This window comes from Oreochromis niloticus, linkage group LG13 (assembly GCF_001858045.2).
Source record: "Oreochromis niloticus isolate F11D_XX linkage group LG13, O_niloticus_UMD_NMBU, whole genome shotgun sequence".
In the NCBI taxonomy this organism is placed as follows: Eukaryota; Metazoa; Chordata; class Actinopteri; order Cichliformes; family Cichlidae; genus Oreochromis; species Oreochromis niloticus.
Window position 1 is genome coordinate 19,785,036 of NC_031978.2, and position 24,541 is coordinate 19,809,576.

At 38.2% G+C, this 24,541-nt stretch overlaps 2 protein-coding genes across 4 annotated transcripts; one reads left to right on the forward strand and one right to left on the reverse strand.

The window, feature by feature from the left end:
• On the forward strand, positions 1-4,388 carry gfral (GDNF family receptor alpha like). Of its 3 annotated transcripts, none has more exons than XM_005474080.4 (9): positions 1-174; positions 484-597; positions 1,035-1,190; positions 1,351-1,410; positions 1,506-1,821; positions 2,774-3,033; positions 3,123-3,203; positions 3,326-3,404; positions 3,487-4,388. In XM_005474080.4, the coding sequence occupies exons 1-9, from the start codon at positions 135-137 to the stop codon at positions 3,554-3,556; spliced, it is 1,176 nt and encodes a 391-aa protein (XP_005474137.1). In that variant the 5' UTR covers positions 1-134; the 3' UTR covers positions 3,557-4,388. The 3 variants fall into 3 exon arrangements, with proteins under 3 accessions (XP_005474137.1, XP_005474138.1, XP_025753085.1); XM_005474081.4 differs by having other exon boundaries at positions 1,354-1,410; XM_025897300.1 differs by having other exon boundaries at positions 36-174; positions 501-597.
• A 3,721-nt stretch (positions 4,389-8,109) lies between these two features.
• hmgcll1 (3-hydroxymethyl-3-methylglutaryl-CoA lyase like 1) lies at positions 8,110-23,367 on the reverse strand. Its single transcript, XM_005474079.4, has 9 exons — positions 23,067-23,367; positions 20,123-20,200; positions 19,537-19,644; positions 19,047-19,142; positions 18,699-18,847; positions 18,131-18,194; positions 17,567-17,755; positions 9,407-9,532; positions 8,110-9,029 (listed from the first exon to the last, which is right to left on the reverse strand). Exons 1-9 carry the CDS (start codon positions 23,160-23,162, stop codon positions 8,910-8,912), a joined length of 1,026 nt encoding a protein of 341 aa, XP_005474136.1. The 5' UTR covers positions 23,163-23,367; the 3' UTR covers positions 8,110-8,909.
• Positions 23,368-24,541: the final 1,174 nt, after the last annotated feature.

Below are 24,541 nucleotides of genomic sequence, written 5' to 3' on the forward strand. Positions count from 1 at the left end.
ACAGCCTCCAGTAAATGTGTTACATCCTCCTGACAGCGGGTGGTGTATCCCAGCTTAAATGCTGACACCAACAAGAGGGACAGACCAGCTGCTGGTGAGAGCTTCATTTGTCTGCTCAAAGCTTTGCAACAGCTATGATGCAACTGAGACGACTGGAAGCTGCAGTCATATTTGGTGAGTTTAAGCCGAACCATTACCATAAAATGACAGATTTCTGATAGAAAAAACAAACAAGTTGATTAGTGTCATTGTATGTTTTTTGTGCTATAAAATTGCCATTACTAGAAGTGTTTCATGTCTTGTAGTCTGTACCGCATGTATAGTCAAAGCGTAGCTACAGTTAGTCATGTGAGACATTAACATTTAATTTTTGAATGTCCCTTTTCCTATAAAACCTCAAGAAAATAAATATCTCCGTGCAATAGATCCACATAAAAACCAATGATCAAGTAAATAAATTCTTAAAGTCTGCTTGTATTTCAGTGATTATTGCTCCTCAGATTTCATCGCTGGCTTCTGATTGTTTGGCTGCTGTGAAAATCTGCATGTCAGATTTATGCAAGCGTGAACAGGCATTTTATGGCGGCATCTGTGAAGGTAAAAAAACAACACATTTCCATTATATTGTTATTATTACCAAGGGTTGAGACACATAAGTATTACGTAAAGTGATTACATTTCCTCAGGAAGTTCAGCAAATGAGACTATTCGACTGAATTGCATTTCATGGAAAATGGCTAAAATGTAATAAGTGAGGAAACAGCCTGAAGCAAAATGTATATAACAAAATAAAGTGACAATAAATCACTGTTTTGATGCCTTTAATGCACAAAGTATGTCTGTTTTGACATTGAAATCCTCCATTATTACACTGAATTTGATATATCAGCCTATATCGGGATAGATAACCAGACATCACAAGGAAAACTGTCAGAGCAGCAGGCACATAGAAAACACCTGTTGCTCAAACAAGCCTTGCTCGCTTTTGGAAAATCCTGTTTTTCTGCCTTCCTCTTATGTTTCTGTCATTCAAGATGGAGGGTGCCAAATAAAAGGCTCAGAGGTCTGTAACATGACCATCCAGACAATACTGCACCAATATCCTTCTCTGCGAGGGTGCATGTGTGCCTGGGAGGAGGAGCTTTGTGATTCTATACAAGTGCTGGCCACACAATGCCACCAAAAGCCAGGTGCGGTATTCTCAGAAGTCTCTACGATAAGCATTTAGATGTGAAATTACGTTTTTGTTTGCCAAAGGTGGACAATTATTGCGCTACAAAATGACTGTTAAGAGGATCTTTAATGCGCCTTTGTTGGTGGAAGAGATAATCATGTTGATTATTTGAACAGCAGTTCAGCTCACGAGGAGTGCAGTAATGGATTGGCAGTCAAGCACTTTATTAAACTATGGTAATTATTTCATTACGCTAATCTCAGATGAAATCTAGTGAAGATGATTCAAAACTGGTGAAACCCATTCACTACCTTTCTTTCTTTTTTTTCAGGATATGATGGTGCCGGATCATGTTTGGATCAATTTAGGGCTTGTGTCAGCGATTCAGTTTGCAACAGGTACCTGGCACCTATGCTCCAAGCCTGTAAGTCAGGCCAGTGCAATGATGAAGGCTGTCAGCGGGAAACTCTGCGGTTCTACAGGAACGTACCCCAAAATGTTGCAGAGATGCTGGTGATGTGCGAGTGTGAAGCTTCGGATCAGAGCTGTGTGAACATGAAAACCGGATTACACAGTGGCACCTGTGGAGATGAGATTTGGGTCTGTCAGCGTGTACTTAACCAGTGCACTGAGGACAGTAACTGCAGGTATGCTGTTCTGTCCTCACATGTTGTTTTTTTCATTGTTTTTTTTTTTTTCAGGATTATTGTACACTTACTATTATTATTAAATGCACGTTTGGGGATGAAACGACCAAATCAGATGCAAATGCATTGTTTGCTGAAGATGAAATGTATGAGCAGCATCTGGCGGATGAGATTGCTGGAGGGAACAACAAAAGCTGACAGGAACATTGGTTGTGCGACGCATGCGAGGAGGAGAAAAAAGGTGTCTTGTGTATAGGCTGTGCGGCAGGAAAGAAAGCACTTTAAAATGCAAGGAAGGGATTCAGTCAGCAAACTAACAATCACTAAGATGGAGCAGGAAAAACAGCATTGTTAGAGGATGCTGATAGTTTGATTGTTACAATGAATGAGAATTGACTTCATTTGTTTCCCTTGTGGAAATGTCTGGGTAGGTTTTAACAATGGCTACAGATGTACAGTAGCGCTCCTAACTGAAATCCTTTTTACATTGTTCCTTCTGTTTAGCCTTTTAACACATACATGGCAGCAAGCTTTCATTCAGAGTGCCAAGTGCTGGTCCAGCCATTAGGAGCAATTTGTGGTTCAGTGTCTTCTTCAAGTGGATGCCCTCTTTACCTGTCCATACTCGAGCTGAATTGGAAACCTAGATTTTCAGGTTATAGTTCCATCAAATCCAATGCTGTTTTTTTTTTAAATGGCCATTTTTTAAGACCACATCTCCAATTACTATCTAATAAAAGTTTTCAGAAACCACTTTACACATAGACTGCAGCCTTTTATAATCAATATTCCACCTGTGTGATTGGTGCACTTTTCCCGCTGCCATTTTTAATGTAATTACATAAATATATGTGAAATGATCATGAAACAATATGGACAATCTACCAAAACACATCTATAAGTCGCAGCACCCACTGATTCCACATAACACACATTTTCTCTGTATTAACAGGGGCTTATTAGAACATTTCCAAGCCAAATGTTGGAGTCCTGAAGAAGCCCAGTGCATTGACAGTGACCTCCCAAGAGATGAATGCTTCACCCGGATGGATCCAGAGCTCATCCTTGGTGCAGACTCTGAATGCAAAAGGGCTTTTGTGGCTACTTTAGGGACAGTGCTTCACCATCCTTGTACATGTAAAAGACTCTACAATGACGATCTGCTGACATGCAGCATGATTCACGAAGTACTTCACAATAGATCACGCTTCAGTGAGTATCTTTTTTTTTTATCCAGGCATTTTTAAATGTAACATTCATTTTCCTGGAAAGATTCTAAATTATTTTTATTTGCATTTCAGTGGCATCTTCAGAAACAATCACTCGCCCATCTAAACCTCCTCAGATCATTGAATCAGATCATGTTTATGCTTGGTCCCAAGGTAAATTTGCATTCAAGAAATAACTCTTTTTCCTCATTTTAGTATGATTCGCATAAATTTAAATGATCAAAAACATTTTTGAGTGGGTTTGGAGATATTTTGCTAATATTTTGTCTCTCCAGATTATCTTCTGTACGTTATTGCAACCATCCTGCTTGCTGGTGTCATATTAATGCCTCTGGTTATTGTCAGTAAAAAATGGTAAGCATCGATGTTGAATCAATGTCAAGTCTCTTTATCAAAATATTATGTATAATTTACTTTTATTTCTTTTTCCTTGTAGGATCTCAAGAAAGAGAGATAAAACAAAATTTCACCATCCGCAGAAAAGCAACTGTGTCGTTATTCTCTGATGTTTATTGCTCTTTCCACTGAATAAAATAATCAGCATTTTCTCTCTTTTAACTCAAGATCACAGCTGAATAGATTCGTGAGGTGGCTTTGCGTTTGCTGCACATGCAGTCGTCTCATATTTCTTTACTGTAATAGGTAATAGAGTTTATAAAGAAAATAACTAAACCGAGACTGCTTTAAAACACTGTCATCACTAGCCAAATGAATATTGCTGTAACCATCCTTTGCCAAGATCTCCAAAGCCCACTTTGTTTTTCAAGGTACTTGGTAGGTGATTGATGAGTTTGACGAGTTTGACATGAAGGCTCCGTGGGAGTCATACCATCTGTACAAGGACTGATTGTTCTTCTTGCTGTAGTTCAGTAGCTCTAGCTCCACAGTTGTCACACTGCCCAGTGGTGTTACTTGATTGATAAGAATATAAGAAGCTTTTGCACAATCTTGTGAGGTAGCATTGTTTAGTTCTTCTGTAGCGCACCCTTAATCTTTGTGCTGTCACAAACAGCGATCTTGTGCTGCTTTATTAAAGAACATATTGTATTGTATATTTGTAGATACAACCTTTTGTTTAAAGTTACTTGAAAAAAGTCAGGATGTGTCATGTGTGAACGCACAAAAGCTAGGTTTTTCTCTGCAGCAAGACTGTCATTTTTTTTTCTATTGTTAATCTTTCACACTGAGACTTATTATAGAAAAACAACAGATCTGACAAGTTTAAGATTGCTTTAAGTTATAACTTCAAGTTGTTTTGTGATGATTTATTTGTGCTCTGCTCACTCTTGTGGTCTGTTCCTCTGTATCTGATAATAAACTTCCCACTGAAAGCCTTAAAGCCCCACAGTTTGTTCAAAGTGCTACATTTTATCTAATGATTCCTTTAAAATGAGCTTTTAAAGAAAAACTTCAAAATCAGAATTTAAATCATTTGTCATTTTTTTTATAGTTGCAGTCAGTGTGCGTAAAAGCCCCCCAAGAAAGGTCTTCAACCTGAAGCAGTGGACACAAAAAGATTTGTTTTTCTTTTTTTAGTTTGGAAACAGCTATCGAGAAAGCCCTGTCAGCGTAGTCCACTTAGTCAGGGACAGAGTGGAGCCTTTGGTCAGGTGATGTCTGATCGCTGTTTGATATAAACAACAGGAGAAGTAGAAAGGGAGGACAACCCCATTCACCCCTTTTATGCACAAACAGCAGGAGAGAGGCACTGATGGGAGTTATCTGTATTGACCTTGTAAACACACTTACTTTAGTATTTTGAGCTATTTGGAGACAGGGTAACGAGGTCTGAGTGGTGGCAAAAGAGAAGCAATTGCAGTAATCAAGATGAGTGGATTTGCTTGACTTTAATCGGGCCAAAGACACCAAATTGTTTTTGTCACTGGAGCTGATCTAACCCTGATTCACTGGTCTGCTCTGTTTTATACGGTTGAGCTATAGGTGAGTATTTCTGGATTCATTCTGCTGGGGAAAGATTTTAAGTTGTGTCCAACCCATGTTTAACCCATGATTTAGTCCTTTTCTCTATCATACACACAACATACAGTCGTTTGTGTGGAGGGCTCTGTGTCTGTGAGGAAAATCTGGAAATCTATATATTTGAAAGGAGGCAACAGTAAATAGATACAGAGATATATCCAAACACATGATAAAAAGGTCCCAGCTGGTTTGAAGGCAGGGATTTCTGTTGGACAGGAAGAGTTGATTGGGAGGTGAAGAAGGCTTTTTTGCAGGAAAACAGGACAAAGGGGAACTAAAAACTAAACAGTGAGTTAAACATGTTCATTCACAGGCAAACACTGGATTGGTGGGACTATTTATACACTTAGGGCTAATTGTAGGCAGATGTAGGAGATAATAAACTACAAAACCTTTATTACTGTACTTAAGTAGAACTTTTAGGTGTCTGTATTTAATTTAAATTTCTATGTTATTATACAAATCTTTACTTTTTAATTCTTACATTTTCAAAACGCGGGGTATTATTTCTGTCACTGCATGCTTTCAAACATCAAAACAATATGAGACTAAATCGAGGGGAAAAATAACATAAAAAACAATTCTGTTGGTGTGTATCTATCGCATGTGCTTATCTCACACAAAGAGATGGAAAACACATCATCTATCCATCATTTCTAGCACTGTGCTCAGGTTTTAGACGGAGTTTTAATGTGGCAGGTGATTTCAAATGCTACGTTTCCAACAGCTCAACAAATATTAGCAAACACACAAACTGTTTCTGCACAGTGTGTTGCTAGCTAAAGGCACAGCTGCTCTATTTCCCAGGGAGAGAAAACGTGGGCGATAACTTCACTCAGAGATGGAGAAAGCTGTAAGAAAGGTAGGAAGAAAAAGAGGTTATTTTTAAAGCTGAGGACTGCTCGGTGACATTTGATATACTGGAAATGTAAAGCTTACATTTTAAAGGTTTGGTTCATTTTATAGTTTATCAAACAGATATTGATCACATGAAAATATCTGGCAGTTTAATGCAGGGTTAGTTCACCAGAGTATGCTGTACTCTGGTGAAGTTTAGTGATGGAGCAGAGTGACTGTGGTGATCACAATCAACCTTAGGTTATATCACAGGCAGCAGACATGAAAATGAATTGGATTCATTCACTGACTTCCACATTTATGTTAGCGTTATATAGACTAGTGGTGGGGCATTAGCTGTGATAGTTCATGTAACATCTGCTTATATTGTGTTGAATTACACTGTGTAAATCCACAAAGAGAGGAAGCAGCACATGCCATGTGATTAAAATCTATTTGTGCTGACAGCAGAAACTACTGGGACTTATTTCTAATCATTTCAATCAGTCTTAGAGTTCTCCCACCTTTTTCTGTTTAGGTGTGGAGCCAAAGTCACCCGTCAGTGTAGGCAACAACAAACAGAGCAAAAGATTTTTTGCTTTGTTTTCTTCATGTTTGTGCTACATAACAGCAGATATAAATTAGATTAAAATTAGAATTGGAATTTAATATGAAGATTGTATTCCTTTATATCGGTGTTATTTTATTATGATATCGATAATGACATGAGGTTCAAAGCAGAAAACAAAGGGAGCTAAAAACAATTTATAAACTCAAACAATGATTGGAAAATAAATACCAAGAATCAGAGACCCATCTAAACAGGCGTCCACATTTCAATGGAAACTAGAAGAGAACCCCATCATAGTAAAACTAAAGCTCAGCCAACCAGAATGATGGAAACATGAACCAAAAGACAGGCTTGCAAAACTAGAAAAAACATGAAGTAATCGTAGAAATCAAAGACTCAACCATATCACAAAAACATCAAAGCCACTATTAGAATAATAAAGAGATCAAATCAGGAATCCAAAACATCAAACACTACAACAATCAAATCTAAGAATCCACAATTTATATCCACATTAACTCTGGGACCATGACAGTAATTTATTTTCTCTTTCTCATCTTCCACTTTTTGTTTTGCATGACAAAAACTGACCCAAATTATTGGCTGTTTAAGCCTTTCAAAAAGATTTTATATGATCTTAATATTACAAAATTCTACTAATACAGTTGATAATTATGGGATTGAAGCTATGTGATTCCCCTCTTTCTACTTAATTTACCCAAGACGCATCACTGCACATGACTGATAGATCTAGGAAAACAAAGGTCAGAACTAAGAGCCTCTTTGGAGTCATGTGGCCAGTAGAGGGCCCCAAAAGGGTGTAAAATGTCTCACTTAAGTTGTTGTTTGTCATTAAAAGCTAACATAAAGTAAACAAACAAACAAAAAAAACACTCACAAGGGCGAGAACAGCATAGAGGGGAAAATTATGGTGCTATTTTTAGGTATGTTGCTCTGTGTTAGTAGCATAACTTAAGCGTCTTGGCCCACTTGTAGCTACTACCACGACAATGATCTGTGAGTTTTTGGCTCATAAAAGTGAGAGTCAAATACATTTAATAATTGCCTTTAATAAGTGTTTACTGTGTTTATAAGGCACAGCTCTGTTAAAATGCATTTACACAAATAAAAACTGTAGAGACCAAATCTTCAGCAATGTATAGACACTAGCTACTGTTTACCTGGGTATACTGGGCAATATGAATGCACAGTCAAATATCCAGGTAAGCCAGGTTTAATATTAATATTGGATAAAATATTGATTGTCCATAAATATTGTTTGTTTGAACATCAGTCATTTCTTAGAGATGGAAACTGTTTTAAATGGACTGTAGTGGGAGCACTACATCAGGTGTGACTAAATGTGGTTCACATGGTTCACAGGCAGAATTTTGCTTGGGGGTGGAGACAGGTCAGGACTGAGTCTGCGTGCAACTGCACATGAATGCATAATTTTCTTTTTTGTTACGTGATTAAGATGGACCGCCATGGGCAGACAATTATCACATTTTAATACACCTATGCAAATCCAACATCTATTCATTAGTGTGGAGTGCTTTTCTTTCCCAGTTGGCATCATGCTGGCATCCTAATTAGTCTGATTTTTGAAAACAGGGACGTAAGGTGAATGCAATTAAGCCGTAGGAAAGAAAGCCAGAGGAACAGGACAGCAGAGCTCACGATAGATTTTTTTTATTCTTTACTTTCTGATTTACAGATTGCACAGCAGGGTGTAAACATGACAAAAAATGAAAGGACATTTGACTTTACAGAGACAATTGTCTCAGACGGTAGTTTATGTCATGGTAAAATTCTGAAATACAAAAAAAGACTATAAAGGGGAACTTTTTAAGGGATCTTTGGCAAACCTGATGGCAAAAACTCATCTGTGCCTCCTTTAAAATGCTATCTTTGTGGTAATTTGAGAGTTGTCTTATTTTGAATTATTTATACAAGTTCACAGGAAATCACAAAAGGTCTTCAGAGAAGCAAGGTGCATATGGAGGCACTCATACACGTAGGATTATAATACGCTGTTACATAATTTTATAAGGCCACTGATCAATGCAAACTAATAAAAGTGACCCAGATCATAAATTATCGAGCTGTCAACACAAACCTCGATCACAAATGAATACTCCTCTTGATAATTACCAGCTTCCTGTCACTTTCCATTCAGTGTGGTCGACGCTTGCTTTTGTTATATCAAACTGTGCAGAGCGAAAACTAAGCCAAGAAAGATGCATGTGTTCAGCAGATTATAAAGGTACTCAGATGGCAAATATAGACTGGAAATGAACAATAAGGTAAAAAAATAAAAATGAGATAGTTTTCAATATTATTTAGATGACATACAAGAGATACATGGAACAATGTAGTTCAAATACAGACAGATAGGCAACAAATCTGAAGGCAACAACAATGGGGAAGCACTTTAAAGGGAACAGACTAAAATATTTAAAGACGTTCCATTACAGAGACTCATCACAGCAGGCTGTGCTTCTTGCTTGGGCAACCTTGGAGTTTGTCTTGCGAGATAAAGCACTGCAGATGAAGGAACCAGCCTCTATGACTTTGGCAATGTTCACACCCTGCAAAAACATTCCAGCATCAGTTACAGTGCAATTAATATAATAAGAGCAAGGCAAAAAAGAAATGGCGAGTTTAAGGTTTTGTCACTGAAATTAAAAGAAGATGTGCAACAGGTGACAGAAAATTAACCCGCAGTGAATCTTTTCTACCAGCAGGGGTAGGAATTGTTAAATAAATTGTTCCTGAGAAGTGTGTGCAACACCACAGTCTTGCACAAGTTATGTAGAACCACTAATATGATCAAATAAACTGTTACAGGGCAGTATGTTTGCAGAACGATGTGTTTATGTAAATGAGCTCTGAAAAATTGTATAACTTTGGTTTTGTTGAGATTAGACACAAGCGTATACACACCAGACAGTGAAGTCATACTTACTGTTTCAATGCCCATGCCATGAAGCATGTAGAGAACATCCTCTGTGGAAACGTTGCCAGATGAACCCTGAGCGTAAGGGCATCCTCCCAGGCCAGCTACTGCAGAATCCACCACAGAGACCCCCATCTGCAAGGACAAACAACAGAGGCATTCAGCAAAGCCGTGAAAGACTTCACGTCAGGTAAAATCCAGGAACAAAGATCTTTGTTCTATTGGATTGTTCTGCCTGGTGCCGCGCACCTTGCCAGGCCTGTGGTTGTGTTTTACAGCTGTTTCTGAGAACCGTGGGCTTAAGGCTTGAAGATGAGTGGGCACAGAATGTCCCGCAGTATGGCTTAGTCATCCTCTTTGTCAGCTCAAACCACCAGCACCACATAATTATGGCCTTGTTCATATGACAGGAATATTATAAAGGCTGAGCAGAACATTTCATATGTTTCTGATTGTCCTGGTTACTCGTGTTTTTACAGTACGACTCTGCTCTTAACCATGGGGATTCACTTTCTTGCCACATCGAGAAGACATTTTTTCCCCTTGGCCGCTTAGTGTCCAATCAAACCGTGCCAATAAACTTAATGCATTTGTACACAAATGGACATGTGCTACAAAAAAATCATTAATGGCAAACTATTTCGCTGATCTCCTTGATTACAAATGTTTCTCCTTTCTAAGGGCCTCTTTGTTTACAGGAATGTAAGAATATACAAGAGATAAAATTCAAGTTGTGTACTCTACTACGTGTTTTTTTGGCTCACCAGCGCTCACGACAAACATTACTGCAGAAATTTGTGGGAAAGTTTTTCCTTTTTTTACTGCTGACGATAGCGAGCGCCTGGCCTCCATATGAAAATTAATGATGCGTTTTCAGTTGTTCTTCTCAATCCGTTGCTTTTGTTGGACAGCTTACCCAACATTATAAAAGGCTGCCCAGGAAACAGTACTCCAGTGCTTTTGTTGCAGCTCGATGTTGACATTGAAATTTACAGAAACACATTTTACTCTTTCTCTGAATGCACATATTACTCAAAGACACACAGTCACAGTTCTTGCCATAGACGTGCACGACCAAGTCATGAATAAAACCTTTGTTTTCACACCAAGACAGGCCTTCAGTTTTCAGAGTCATTATGGACTAAGGTCTTGGGATGTTTTCCACATGTCCCTGGGATTGTCATGAGAATATTAAAGATGTTTTCCAGCTTCCGTGGTAGAACCAGATGTCAGAGGATCCTACAGTGAGACAAAATTAACACACTGATCCTCTCAGTGGCACTGGGTCATGAAGGACTTGTACCCCACAGAGCAGGACCAAGCAAGTTAAATTAAAAGAATCTCTATTGCTTTTTTGGAACAATGATGCTAATTGGTTGCTTTTCCTCCAGACAAAAACCTACTTCTTTCAGGGGGCTGTCTGAGCCAGCCGTAATTGCTGTTTATGTTGGCAAGGGAAGAGGAGGAGGTGGGTAGAAGGAGGAGGAGATCTACACCGGTGTGTGCAGTGCACGAGATTTCCAGACCTTGGTTAAAGCCAGAGCAGGATATTGTACTAGGCAGAATTTTTTGTAGTATAAACACAGAGTTGTAATCTGCCATGCCAATCCTCTCGCTTCTAGCTATAAGGTCACAGGTATTCAGCGTACTGTTTCCGAGAGGAACAGAACAAACCCTTTCAGCAGCGTGCCCCGTACCCCTGGACACTAATCACGCAGGAACTGGTGGTCAGCAGCTCGGGCTTGCCAATGCTCAGTTAGGTTCACACTACCCAGAAACCAGATGTGTGCTCAGTGTTAAAAAGCCATACTGAGTGAGCTGCGGCTATACAAAAACAATGCATTCCTGGGTAAAGACACAGAGCATTTTCAAACTTGCATGATTTGGGATAAGCTTGTTTACATTCTGCGCTCTGAGTGGACGAGGCTGAAGATGGACAAGCTCCCATTTTGGTTTTATAACTGCGTCACAGAGCGAGCGAAAGAGAGAGTGTGCATTCAGCGAAGGACACGAAGCAGTGATGCTTCACCCACAACTACATAAACTAGAAGGCTGACAGAAACTGCCACGGATCCCGTGCTGACACATATATCACTTCTTTCGAGGAGCCCGTTAAATAAGGGAGCGAACCCCGGACAGCAAAAGGCAAACAAGCACTTAAAGAATAAATAAATCACATGTTACTTCATCATTTCCAAAAGAAAATAAAGTTTGACTAATGTGATGTGACAAATATAAAGTTATTCAACTTTAATATGTAATCCTATTTTTAATATAATGTAAATGAATACTAAAAATACTACTACTACTACTAATAATAATAATAATATAACATATTTATCACCTTAAAACATGAATTTGGTTGGAACTGAAGAAAAAATATAAAAAAATTAATTCACAGATAATCAATTTTTCTGGAATTTACTTACTTGCTAATTAAATTATGCATTGATTTTAAATAATAAACATTTATATTTCAGCTCTTCATCTGTTTTTATTTATTTTGTATAACAGCAATCTTCCCAGGGGCTCCAGATGAAAATGAGCTTTTTGACACATTTATTACATCAGTGTTGCTTCCTTTACATACATGTTAAAAGCATATAAGCTTTAAAAAAAAAAGTAAAATAAACCCTAAAAATACAGAAAAGGGAAAAATAAATTTTCTTTTACTGTAATATTTTGTCCTTTTGTGGTTTTTATGTGGGTTTTACGGTTGTCTTTTAAATATATATTCGAGTATGTCACAAGGGCTCATTTTAAAAAAAAAGTTTATAATCTATAATAAATATTTTCTAGTTTAGCTGAAATTGATTTTACTCGTTTACTCAATAGACAGTATCATCAGTGGCTTTGATTCAGAGCGGATTTCACTCTTTGAAATAGCAAATTGCCGTTCACAAGATAAAATGATTCTGATAAAGATCCTTTATAACTGTCCAGTATAACTTCTACCAATCAGTCAAAGAAGCCAACATAAAGTTGCACTAAAGTTATCGACACACTGCTCAACACAGCTTTACTAGGTAACTGAATGTTAGTAAAATATGTTGGTAAACTAAGGCTGAAAAGTGCCTCATGTATGGAGACAAAAGAAAATACTGCAGATGGATGTTATTGTCAGTAGAGATCTCTAGTGTGAGCCCAGACAGGTTATACTGTATTCCCCAGCTGCAGTAGTACACAATACACCAAAATTGCAGGTAAGATTAAATAATTTTCCTTGCCAAGCCTGTGAAATCTAAGTACATACATTGTCATTGTGTGACCTGCCAGGGTAGGTTTGTAACAAAGCCCCCCTAGACCTCCTGAAAAAAGGTACAAAGACTAAGGAATGTCTTTATCGGGAACAAAAGAGGTGACTCAGGGCTGACAGCACTGGGGGAATTCATTTCTCTCCCAGTTGGTGGTGTGGAGTTCTGGCACACAGTAATGAAAAACTATGATAAAATCTTTCATTTCCTACTTGTTTATGGGTGAGCAAATGGTGAGCTAAATATCCCTGGCTGCTATTATTTCTTGTGGCCATGGGGCAGCTGCGATGAATCATTGTAAATATGATCCACGCAGGAATTTCACCATCCCTCTGTACTTTTTTTTTTCAAAGCCATCCAGAATCAGATTTAACCTTAAAATATTTGCTTCTTTACATGACATGGATCAGCTGCCTTTCTAAACAATGTTTGACCATAAATTATACCAGAGAAGTACAATATTAGATTAATTCCATCATAATTATTAGAAGGGATAAGTGTTCAACTGCAAGTTTCACAACTGAAAAACAGTTTTTTTAGCAGATGTGTAACATTAGTGAATTAAATGTTCCCAGCTCTTTGCTATCTTGGGTGATCCTGGACTACAGGACTGTAAATGAATGATTTCATTTACACATTACATTTGCAGTCATGCAGTGATTTGTGCAAACTGAAGCATAAATACTATATTCACACTGTTTACAGTCGAGTAAAATAAAGTACTTGAGTAGACGTTTCTAGAGCTGCGTCTGCAGCTGCAGCACCATTCATCACATGCTCACCGTAGAGCGAATGAAAGGATCATTTTCCACTGGCCTTTAAGCACGCCATTGTCAGAAAGTTCAACAGCCAAGCGGCAGACGAGCTAGAAGCCCCCCCCCAGGGCCCTTCTATCCACCTAGCTCTCAGTCGCTTTGTCCAATAGACACTGAATAGGTGAGCCTTTGTGCTGACCCCCTCACATCTGTTGACCCACCCAGCCCCCAGTGTGCTTCCTCCTCTGCTGTGACAATGCGCTCCAGTAAAACTGATACAGCCCTACCTGCATTGCCTCTGTTTTATGTTTGGATATATGTCAGGTTCACTCGCTCGCAACAGGCAAAGTGGTGACAAATGCCCCAGCAACAGCTCCTTCACAAAGATTCACAACCCAAATGCACTTATAGAGTGTATAACTTTAACTGTACAATACATAACGTTAAGTTCATTAAGATTCTGGGATTTTTTTTTCTTTTTGAAGGCAGTTTTTGAATCATCTTGCTTTGTGGGGAAGCTTAGATCATGTTTCTTAATGCCGATTTTCCTCGTTGACTGATGGTTTCTGGTTCTCTGTGTGTCCCATTGTAGCCTACACATACATAACAGAGAACACATTCATCATGCCATAGACTGACAGACTGTCATTAAAGCTCAGGCAGATATGTGCGCTTTTTAAAAACTACAATATTTTAAGGCCTGATTTCCCGAGTATTTTGGATTTCCCCAGGATTTCAGACATTCCAGTATTTTTTTAAGCTCTAAAATACTCTAAAATAAAAGTTTGCAATAAAAAGTTTTACATCATTTCAAAATGGCATATATGGCCAAAATAACTATACATCAGTCTTATTGATATATTACATTATTTGGCTTCCTTCTTCCTGACTCCAGTGGAAAATAAAAACAATTTTTCTTTTTCTCGTTGCAAAGAAAGGACACTGTATTTCAATGGACTGTAGCATGTGAGCTGAAAAGTGTCTAAAAAGATGGATTGGGAGAAGCTTAACAAATGATGCTTCCCAGCAGGGATAATGATTTAAATCAACCTAAAAAAACAAAAACCTGTGATCTCTATGATGCTGGCAGAAAGTTGAATGATATCCTGGAACAAGAATCACCACCTCTATTTTGCCTCCACATCTGGTTGCTCCTCTTCATGTCATCATGAGTAACTACATTGATTTATGCAAAGGCCGGGCATTTATCCATAATCGGTCTGTGGTTCTCCACGAGAACATTCATATTCATCACAGGGAGAGGGATGTCCATGTGAAGGCAAAGGTACCCCAAATCCTTGCCAAGCCACTGGGAAAGCAGAAAGTAAAGCTGTCAGACAATTTAAAATGAGAGGATATGGGGATCAAGAGGATGATGCATTGCTGTCTTGTGCTTGTCCAAAAGGAGAATCTATACTACAAACAGAGGGAAGGGGGCTTCCTCTTCTAACTTCACCAGCATTTGTAAGCTTAACACAGACTTCTCCACTTAAAAGTGTTAGCACCTTTTATGTCTCTCCCACAAGAATCTGAAGGTTTTTGTCTCACAACAGAGGTGTGGGGCACATCTGTCCTCCCAGAGTTGTCAGGCTTTATATTATCCCTTTATTCACTCAGATCTTTGAACTGTTTTACCTTTCTGCTTGTTCAGAGACCTCCACGCCCTCCAATCACACCAACAAATTAGCTGAACTGTGTCTGATTGCCTCTGTTTTTAAAGATCCCTCTTGGCTGCCTGTTAGGTTCAGAGAATTTTTCCATAATTCACAGTTCCTACCCTACCCACCTTTCAATAGTCCTGGAGCTAGTACCCTTCCTTTATTGACTTCCGTTAGCAAAGTTAATTTACTTTTAAATGTTTGTTTTTAGTTTTTGACTGTTTGCTGTCATTGTTAATGTCTTTTATGTCTAATTTTAGACTTATGAAATAGCTGCACAAAAGCTGGTTTAGCAGAAAGATGTAGGGCATTAAATAAGATAATCCTGTCATGTACGTGATGACAGATGCAGAATTAAGGATGCCTTACAGTGTCATTACAGAAACAGGCAAAAGACTCATCTATCAAGTGACAACTTCAATAATCACCAAAAATGAATTACAACAATAATTACATTAATGCATCCAGTAGGTTATTCCTAGCACTGATTGCAAAAGTACTTGACTATATTATTCTCTAATCCAGCTCAGTGTCTATCTCATCAGACACAGGAACAAATACATTGAGTAATATGAACCCAACATGATATTACATATTACAATATCATGGCTGCGATCCTACCTGTCTGGGAGGTCTCAGACTGTTAGTTTTAATAATGATCTCTCCGAGACCTGTGCAGTGAGGCATGGGGTCCCTCAGGGCTCCGTACTTGGACCATTGCTGTTTTCTATGTATCTGCTGCCTCTTGGTGTTCTTTTACGTTCTTTTAATGTAACTTTTCATTGTTACGCTGATGACCTGCAGTTTTATGTTCCTCTAACCATTGGAAATTGTGCTGAAGTCTCTAAACTAGAATCTTGTATATCTGCAATTAGAGGCTGGTTATCTGATAATTTCTTGCTCCTAAATACTGATAAGACAGAGTGGATGGTCATTGGACCACAAAAATTTCAGCACTTGTCCCAAAATTTCATCTTGAAAATTGATGACAGTGCCATACATTGCAGGGACAAGGTAAAAAACTTGGGCGTGTCTCCTTCGAGTCTCATGTAAAAGAGATAACAAAGACTGCCTTTTATTATTTGAGGAACATAGCCAAAATCAGACAAGTTTTGTCAAGTGACATGGCAGAGGTTCTTGTTCATGCATTTGTGTCTTCACGTATTGATTATTGTAACGCTCTTCTTTCTGGGCTTCCAAAGAAAAGTTTCAGAGGTCTACAGATGGTGCAAAACGCAGCTGCTCGCATTTGAACAAGAACTGGGAAATTTGAGCACATCACCCCTGTTTGAGATCTCTTCACTGGCTACCTTGTCAGGTTCGAGCAGATTTTAAGGTCCTGCTGCTCACCTACAAGGCTTTAAATGGATTGGCACCTTCATACCTCTCCGACCTTTTACACCTTTATGTTCCATCCCGTGCTCTACGATCTCAGGACTCTGGCCTTCTACAGGTTCCTAGAGCCAGAAAAAAGACAGTTGGAGAGCGTGCTTTTTCTTTTCGTGCCCCATTCTTGTGGAACAACCTCCATCTAAATATTAGGCAGGCATGCTCGGTGGAGGTTTTTAAAACTGAGTTGAAGACACATCTGTTCACCCTATCTTACATGTCTTAATTCTATGTCTTTTAGTTTTTAAATTCTTATTGTTTTTAACTTGTATTGTGTTTTTACTTGTACTGCTATTTATCCCTTTTATTTATTCATCTTTTTAGTTTCAAATAGCTGTACAGCACTTTGTTTAAACAGCACTTTGTTTAAAAGCGCTTTATAAATAAAGTTATTATTATTATTATTATTATTATTATTAACATTAAGGGTTCTTTTATTAAGATATTATATAGAAACTGTTTATAATGGACAATGGATGTATTAACCAGTTTCCACAATCACTGTTTGCATCATTAAGCTACTCACATGCATGACTGTAATGAAGCTTGGAAAGCCAACTATATAATCTACACACAAGAGTAATAAAAGTTCTAGTGTCACAAGCTGATCCTCAACAAGTGTCATCTGTTGCTTTTATCATCTAATAGTTCTCTAGTTAAACACACTAGACTGTCTATTTGATTTCTTTTCAGATTTCCATCTGCTCTCTTTGTTTGTCAAGCTAACTGCTTTGACAAAGACTTTGCTGAACTTTCGACTTAAGAGCTCTTTCTGTTGCTACATTACTCATAATATTAACAACTGCAGTAATAGCAATAACTTTAAATAACAATGAATAAAAAATCTAATCATCATTAGATCATTAGCAATTTCTCGGATGGTTCTAAGATTACTGGCCATACCACATCTTAGGGGTTCTTATCTGGAGTTCACTAAGAATGTTGGCAGTGCTTGCCCATAGGTGTCATGGCAGTGAACCATTAAAACTTCTTGCTTTCTTGGAGATAATATTTATAGCAACAATAATAACAATAACGTAAGAAACCAAATCATCATGGGCAGAAGCATAAGTACTTTTGAGACTACTGGCCACACAATACCAGTGTTCTTACCTGGAGTGCAGTAAGGATGTTGGGCAGTGCTTGCCCATAGGTGTCATGGCAGTGAACTGCAAGCGCATTGATGGGCACGTCCTTCATCACCCTCTGCAGCATCTTAAGCATAGAACCTGGAGTACCAATACCAATGGTGTCTCCCAAGGAAATCTCATAACAGCCCATTTCATATAATCTCTTTGCCACCTAAAAAATATAAAAATATAGAAAAGGCTCTCTTTATAAGAGGATTACATAGTAAAAGAACAATTTCTCCAAATATAAGTACCATATTATGTTTGGTTAGGCAGTGAAATGGAGAATATAAATGCTATGTTTTACATTTCTTCAGTTAATTCAATCTGTGCTTACGGAAAGAATATGAAAATTTCTGTTGTGGTTTTAAGCACCGACATCCACAAAATTAATTAATTCCAGGAAAAACAAGTAAAATAAAAAAAACAAAAAAACAAAAACAAAACCAGAACAACATCTCAAGAAAAAATTCAGTTTAGTTTAGATAATTTAAATAAATGAACAGACATGTTTTAAAAGGCCTGTAAGTGTAAAGAATTATCCTACCTCTGCCACTTTGGAAGGTTCAATGTGTCCCTCATGGGGACACCCAAGGGCACAAGAAACATACCTGAGAAGATAAAGTTAAACAAGTATCTTTATTTTGTCACTTTCAGCAACTGTCAACAAAAAAACGTCAGAAGCTGTTGAATATTTTCTATACTATAGTGTGCTCTTCAAAAAAACTGAATTGGGTCCAATGTGTCCAGAAGCCTGTTAGTGTTTTGGTGTCCTTTATGGACAAAGCAGTTCATATAATTAAAAAATATATATATATTTTAAATTTCCATGTATGATAAAAGGCCCACATTAGTAAAAGTTAGCCTGTTTGGTTTACTTCATCTGGACTTGTGGTTTACTAATGTATAGATATAGCCCTGGTGAACATCTGGAACTTTGCTATAACAGTATCATTACTGAACTGTGTGTTTTCTTCTATATAAAAACTGCAGTATGTTCATCTGCCCTGTTTTCCTATGGGGAAAAGTGAAAATCTGTGTGAAGCTCAGAAATCAAGGGAATCTGAAATGTGTTTTCATTTTTGTAGCAGACAATTAATAGCCAGAATACTAACCCTCGAACTGGAATTTGTCGCTTTTTGGCAGCGTTAATGACTTCCTCAAACCTCAGCATACTTTCATCAACAGAACAGTTAATATTTTTTTTACTGAAGGTTTCAGATGCCGACCCAAACACAGCCACTTCAGTAGCACCAGCTGCAACCTTAAATCGCCAGAGAAAACAAACTTGTAAAACCGTGTTCACTGTGAGTCACGCTAACGTAAGTGCAGGAACTATTTTAATAAAAACAATGTAGTGCCAACAGTTAACTCAAACTGACAAGCTTGAGTAAACATGATGAATTATATAAGTAAAGATATATAGCACAGGTCATTACGCTGAAGTGAAAATTCATGCTTACAGCATCCTGAAAGCCTTGCAAGTTAGGTGTCAAAACAGGATACTGAACATTAGATGCTTTCTGGATTCCTCTGAGTACATCAGTGTGGTCTGCCATCTAAATAAAGGGGGGAAGATATATTAATTAGATGTTAAAGTTAATAACATAACAGGCAATAACATAGGTAAGGTAATATCATAATAACATCTTAACATGTTCCTGGAAATTCACAAATGCTTTCACACGTTTAAAGGCAGCATTAAAGATCAAATTAATTATAATTTTTCTCAGTACAAAAAGAGACACGTGTTAACGTCTGACTTTTTTTCCAAGTAGTAAATAGGGGTACAATTTGATTGAGAAGACTATAAAACAAATAAAATACTTTCTCCAAAACCATCTGCAGCTCCAACAAGGATGCTAGAGGAGCAGATTTTCCTGATGCAGGCAAGAAAGAGGGCCTAATAAATCACTCAGCACTCAATTGCAGTTCAAAAAGAAGAATTCTTACCTGCGGTACCCACTTTGAAGAGACAAAGCTGGTGACCTCGATCACAGACAGGCCTGTTCCTGAGAGCATATCTATCAGCTGGATTTTCACCCCAGTTGGAACAATCTCCTGTGGAAAAATGAAATTGAAATAGCTTATTCAGTATTTGAGTCCTCTCATGATGCAGTTGGAGATGTAACAAGCAGATATATGGATTATTATTTTGCTGTGCTGTGTGTTATTTACACAGATAGCCATATTTGACATGATCAATCTTGCTCTTGCTGAAAACTCTGAGATAGCTTTGCTATATGCCAAATTTCAGATAATATGTTGTAGAAATAAAATTGCATCCCCCATCCAGTATAATCTCTAAGCGGTAGGTAAAGAGAGTGAACTCAGCCAGAAGCTGTGTCATCTTTCCTATTCAATTTCAAAGAAAATGTGAAACATATGCTTCTAGCAATTATGGCACACAACCCATATGTTATGAATTGTTATATGTATAGAAAAAATGGGAGTTTCCAGGGAGGATTGTGTATAGTAATAGAAAACAAAGGTACCCATAAATATAAACAAGGTTTGTGATTGTAATGGCAGAGTATACCTTTTCATTTTGAAGTCCATCTCTTGGCCCAACTTCAACAATTTTAACAAACTCTGGATAGGCATGTCCTGTAATTGTCTGGGAAAATATCAAATGGGGAAAATAAATAAATATATAAAAAGAGAAACACCGCTCAACAGGACACAGAACACTGAAAAGTCAGCCATCCTTTTACCTTGGGATGCTCCAGGTCATGTTATTTCTAACATGAATAACTTTCAACCTCAACCCAGCTGAAACTTTAGAACCCAAATATAAGCTTGCTATGTCATTAAGATGCAAACTCATGAGATGTGACACAGAGGAAAGGCTGGGAAGAAGGGTTAGAGTAACTCCACTAAAACCACAAGGAATATTCTGAGGATCAAGGTATTTTTTTTCCTGATCTCAACCTTATAATTTTAAAGAAAAAGACCCTTGTTGAACTAAATGCAAAACCTCAACAGACCTTAAAGATTACAATATGAACCTAGTGACAGGGATATTTAAGCAGAATATGAAGACCACATATCTGACTATACCCGGCAAAAATATCCATTTACGTTTTTTCCAGTGGGGAGCAGTGAAACGAGGAAAGCTAACAGAAATCCCAGCTTAACTCTTTCTTCTATAAAGACAGCATCTGATGACCTCCTCTGTAGTTTTGACACCTCAGTATATAGCAGTAAAGTTGTGCTTTGACAACCATTACAATAGTTTCCAGGTTTTTGCAAGGGTAGCTGCACTGGAGGAGACCACCCTCACGAACTTCTGATGCAAACCCAGTCACTTTGTTCTACAAGCAGGCCTGAAATGTGAAAGAATCCGCTCAGTTCAGGGCTTCAATTTTTAATCTAATCTCTGTAAGTTTTCAAGGGGTAAAGAGCTAAAGCTAACAAATAATGTTGGAAGATTACCTTCAAATATTTATTCAGAACAAACTGAGCACACACGTGAAATATACAGTCTGTGCAAAAGTGTCCAGCTACCCCTTGTTTCTTTATATTTTACTAGAAAAAGGGAAAATAGATGCAGCTGTTTTCTGAAACTTGTGCAAACATACATGGAAACAGAGTGTATAAGACGAAAACAGTGTTTGCGCAGTTCTAACAAGCTTGAATGTGAATGTTTGATTTGACCACCTTTGTTCTTCAATACAGCTTTAACTCTTCTAGACAAGCTTTCTTGTAATTTAGTCTTCAGGAATAGTTCTCCAGGCTTCTTGAAAGACATTCAAAACCCCTCTTTGGATGTTGGATGCCTTTTGTTTGATTCTCTATCAAGATTATCCCACACTGCTTTAACTGCTTCAATAATGTTGATGTCTCGGCTCTGGGGAGGCCAATCCATGATTGATAGTGTTCCACTGTGTGTTTTTCTATCCAGGTATGCTTTCACTGCACTGGCAGTGTGCTTGGGATGATTTTCATTTTGAAAAATGAAGGTATTCCCAATCAGACCCTTTCTAGGTGGTAATGCATGGTGGATTAAAATCTGATGGTACTTTTCTGGGCTAATAATTCAATTTTGACAAGATCCCAAACACCATTGGCTGAAATCCAGTCCCAAACCATGACAGAGGATCATTCGTGTTTTACAGTTAGCTGGACAGGAGACAGGAGACAGGTACAACAGTCTGTTGTATCTTTCTCCTGACCTCCTCCATACATAGTGAATGACTTTTGCAATTCTTGTGTAATTTGGCATACCTCAGCATTGACAGCCACTCTTCCACTGAGACTTCAGTGAACAGTAGATAGATTAAGTATAGAGGCAGATGTATCTCTCAGTTCTTGTGTCAGTTCTTTTCCACATTTTATCCTGACTAATTAGAGAAGAGGAACAGATACTGTTTAACTACCGTAGATGGTTTTTCTAGGTGTGACATTTCCTCTTTTATCCACTTGACTAGTTTCTTCAATTTTTTAAGGCTACACTACACACCATGCAGAGATATGCCAAGTTTTAAGCTAGAAGCTCTTTGGGAATCACCTTGTTGGTGCAAAATTACTATTTTATGCCTGTCAAACATTATCTTTGGCATTTTCATAGAGTCAACTACAGAAATTATAGCAAATTATGTGGCTTTGCAATGGGTGCTAGTAACAAAGTGCCTACAGATAAAATTTAAAATTCAATCTTTACTAAGTTGTCTGTCTTTTTATGCATAGCTCAGTGTGTAACAAAGAAACAAAACACATTCCTCTGGTCATGTATAAGGACTGGACTGAAAATGAGTGAAAAAGCAACCCTTAGGTTAAAACATTACATAAAAGACTGGCTCCTTGGAAACAAAATATACAGAAACAAGAGTTGACTGAAGACTTTTGCACAGTACTGCATGTGGTTTAGCTTGCAATATCTTTTACTGAATTTAACTTTAACTGCTATGAATGAATGTATGTTTTTACACATACACATGAACTATTTGTAAAATATACTCATACTTTGGATTACAAAAACGTTATAAAGTAAAAGTGAAAATAAATTAAAAAATGCAGCAATAACATGGAGCGGACACTGTTTCACTCACACGACTTTTACCTCTGATAGGCTACATTATAACTGCAAATGAAGCCTGGGGTAGCTTATATTCTAACACAGGAAAGATTCTTTAAAACTAAGATGATCACTTGCTAGTAATATATGTAAACAATGTAAATGTATGTAAATAGCGCAGTTTTATATGCGGGCATGTGATGAATTCATTTGAAAGAAATCTTGGAAATCACCCTAACATTGACACTGGGTGTATTTTATTACCCCAAACAAACATAATACAAACGTAATACTCTTATTAAGGAAAAGGTACACGCATGTTCTTCTTCTTCTTTTTTTAACCACCTTAGTTACAGCAGCATCTGCGCTGTCATAGGTGGCCTGCTGTTGCGCTCCTCTCTGTCATGAGGGAGTCATGTGGCCGAACATGTGCAGCTGATTAAAAACAAGGAAAACCGACGCCCACCTTGTCCTCCTGCAGCCAGCGTCTCAGCCACGGGTAGTCCTCGATGAGTTGCTCATAGCTCAGGCAGTGCTTCACTGTGGTGGGCACGTTACCCATCCGTGTGGCTGCTGCTCAGCCCGCTGCAGCTCCGTGTTCTCCGGGAATAACCTTCGCAGATCGCGGGAACTACCCAGAGCAAATTAATGTGTCGCATCCGTGTGCTAATGCAGGCCTGGATGGCGGAGGGCCTCGCTGCATGCAGAGATTAAATATGAGGATGGCTACTTACAGTGGAGGATGACTCAGCGGTTGTCATGACAACCACATCTCCAAAGTGGGGGAAGGAGAGAGAGAGGAAATTAAGCATAGTGGAGTATTTTCCTTTATTTTTAAGGAAAATAAATGAATGAAATAAAGAAAATAAAGGCCAGGAAAAGGTGCTTCCTTCAGCTTGAAAGCTGGTGATTTTTTTTCTTCTTACTTGATTCAACAAGTTCACATGCGCATTCACCTCCCTGTCCTGCTGACAATTGAAGGTTTCAGTGTAACAGCCTGCTTTGATTGATCTCCTGTGACCTGAACCGGCTGAACAGTTTCCATTGCCAGGCGTGCCACTGCTGCCAATGTCAACGGCATAGTGTAATAAAATCCCCCGTTAAGCCAAGGCAACATTTACCAGAGAAAACAGGCATTCTGAACCCAGATGTTAACAATAGAGGGGCTTAATGAAGTCCTCGCATTCAACCATCTCACCAAGCTGAACTGCCCTGTGACGAGAGACCTGTACCTCAATCTCCCAGGGGAGGAGGGCGACTCATGTGATCAGCCTTGGGAAGATTTGATGACTGTCAGTTGTCACCCTAAATGTTTTAATCCATTGAGAGTATTGCCTTGACTTTAAAATGCTCATCATGGGTACAAAAACAAAGTAAAAGCAGAGCAGCATTATTCTAATTTTAAAGTTTTAAACTAAATCTAAATCAGGTTTTGATTGCAGTGCATTTCTCCAAATTAGTATTTGTTAAAATATATTTGCCACCAGATCATCTTTAATTCATATTAATGGTGCTTGTGGTTTGTTGGGCTTGAAATTCTTTTCAGATGATTGTGAATCCAAAACTCCAGCTCATCTAAGTCGGTATTTACCGTCTGTTTTCAGGGCAATGATTGGACTCCTGAGGGGGAAAAGGGTCTTTTTAGTGTATAATTTTGATAACTGCATCAACCACTTAAACCGAACCAGCCTTTTGACATTTCAGCTTTCAAGGAAACTCAGCATCTATGGTTTATCTTCTTGACAAAAACCAGCTGGGGAAGGTCACTTTAAAGAACTGGCCTTGAGGGGTTTTCCCCCTCTAAGGAATCAATATAATGCAGGTGAGTTTAAACGCTATCACCAGAACACAGTTCATCCAACAAGGAAAACTGTATGTCCAGGCTTACGCATTTGACATTTAACTGGTATAAAACTAGCACAAATAATCAAAATTTTGTCT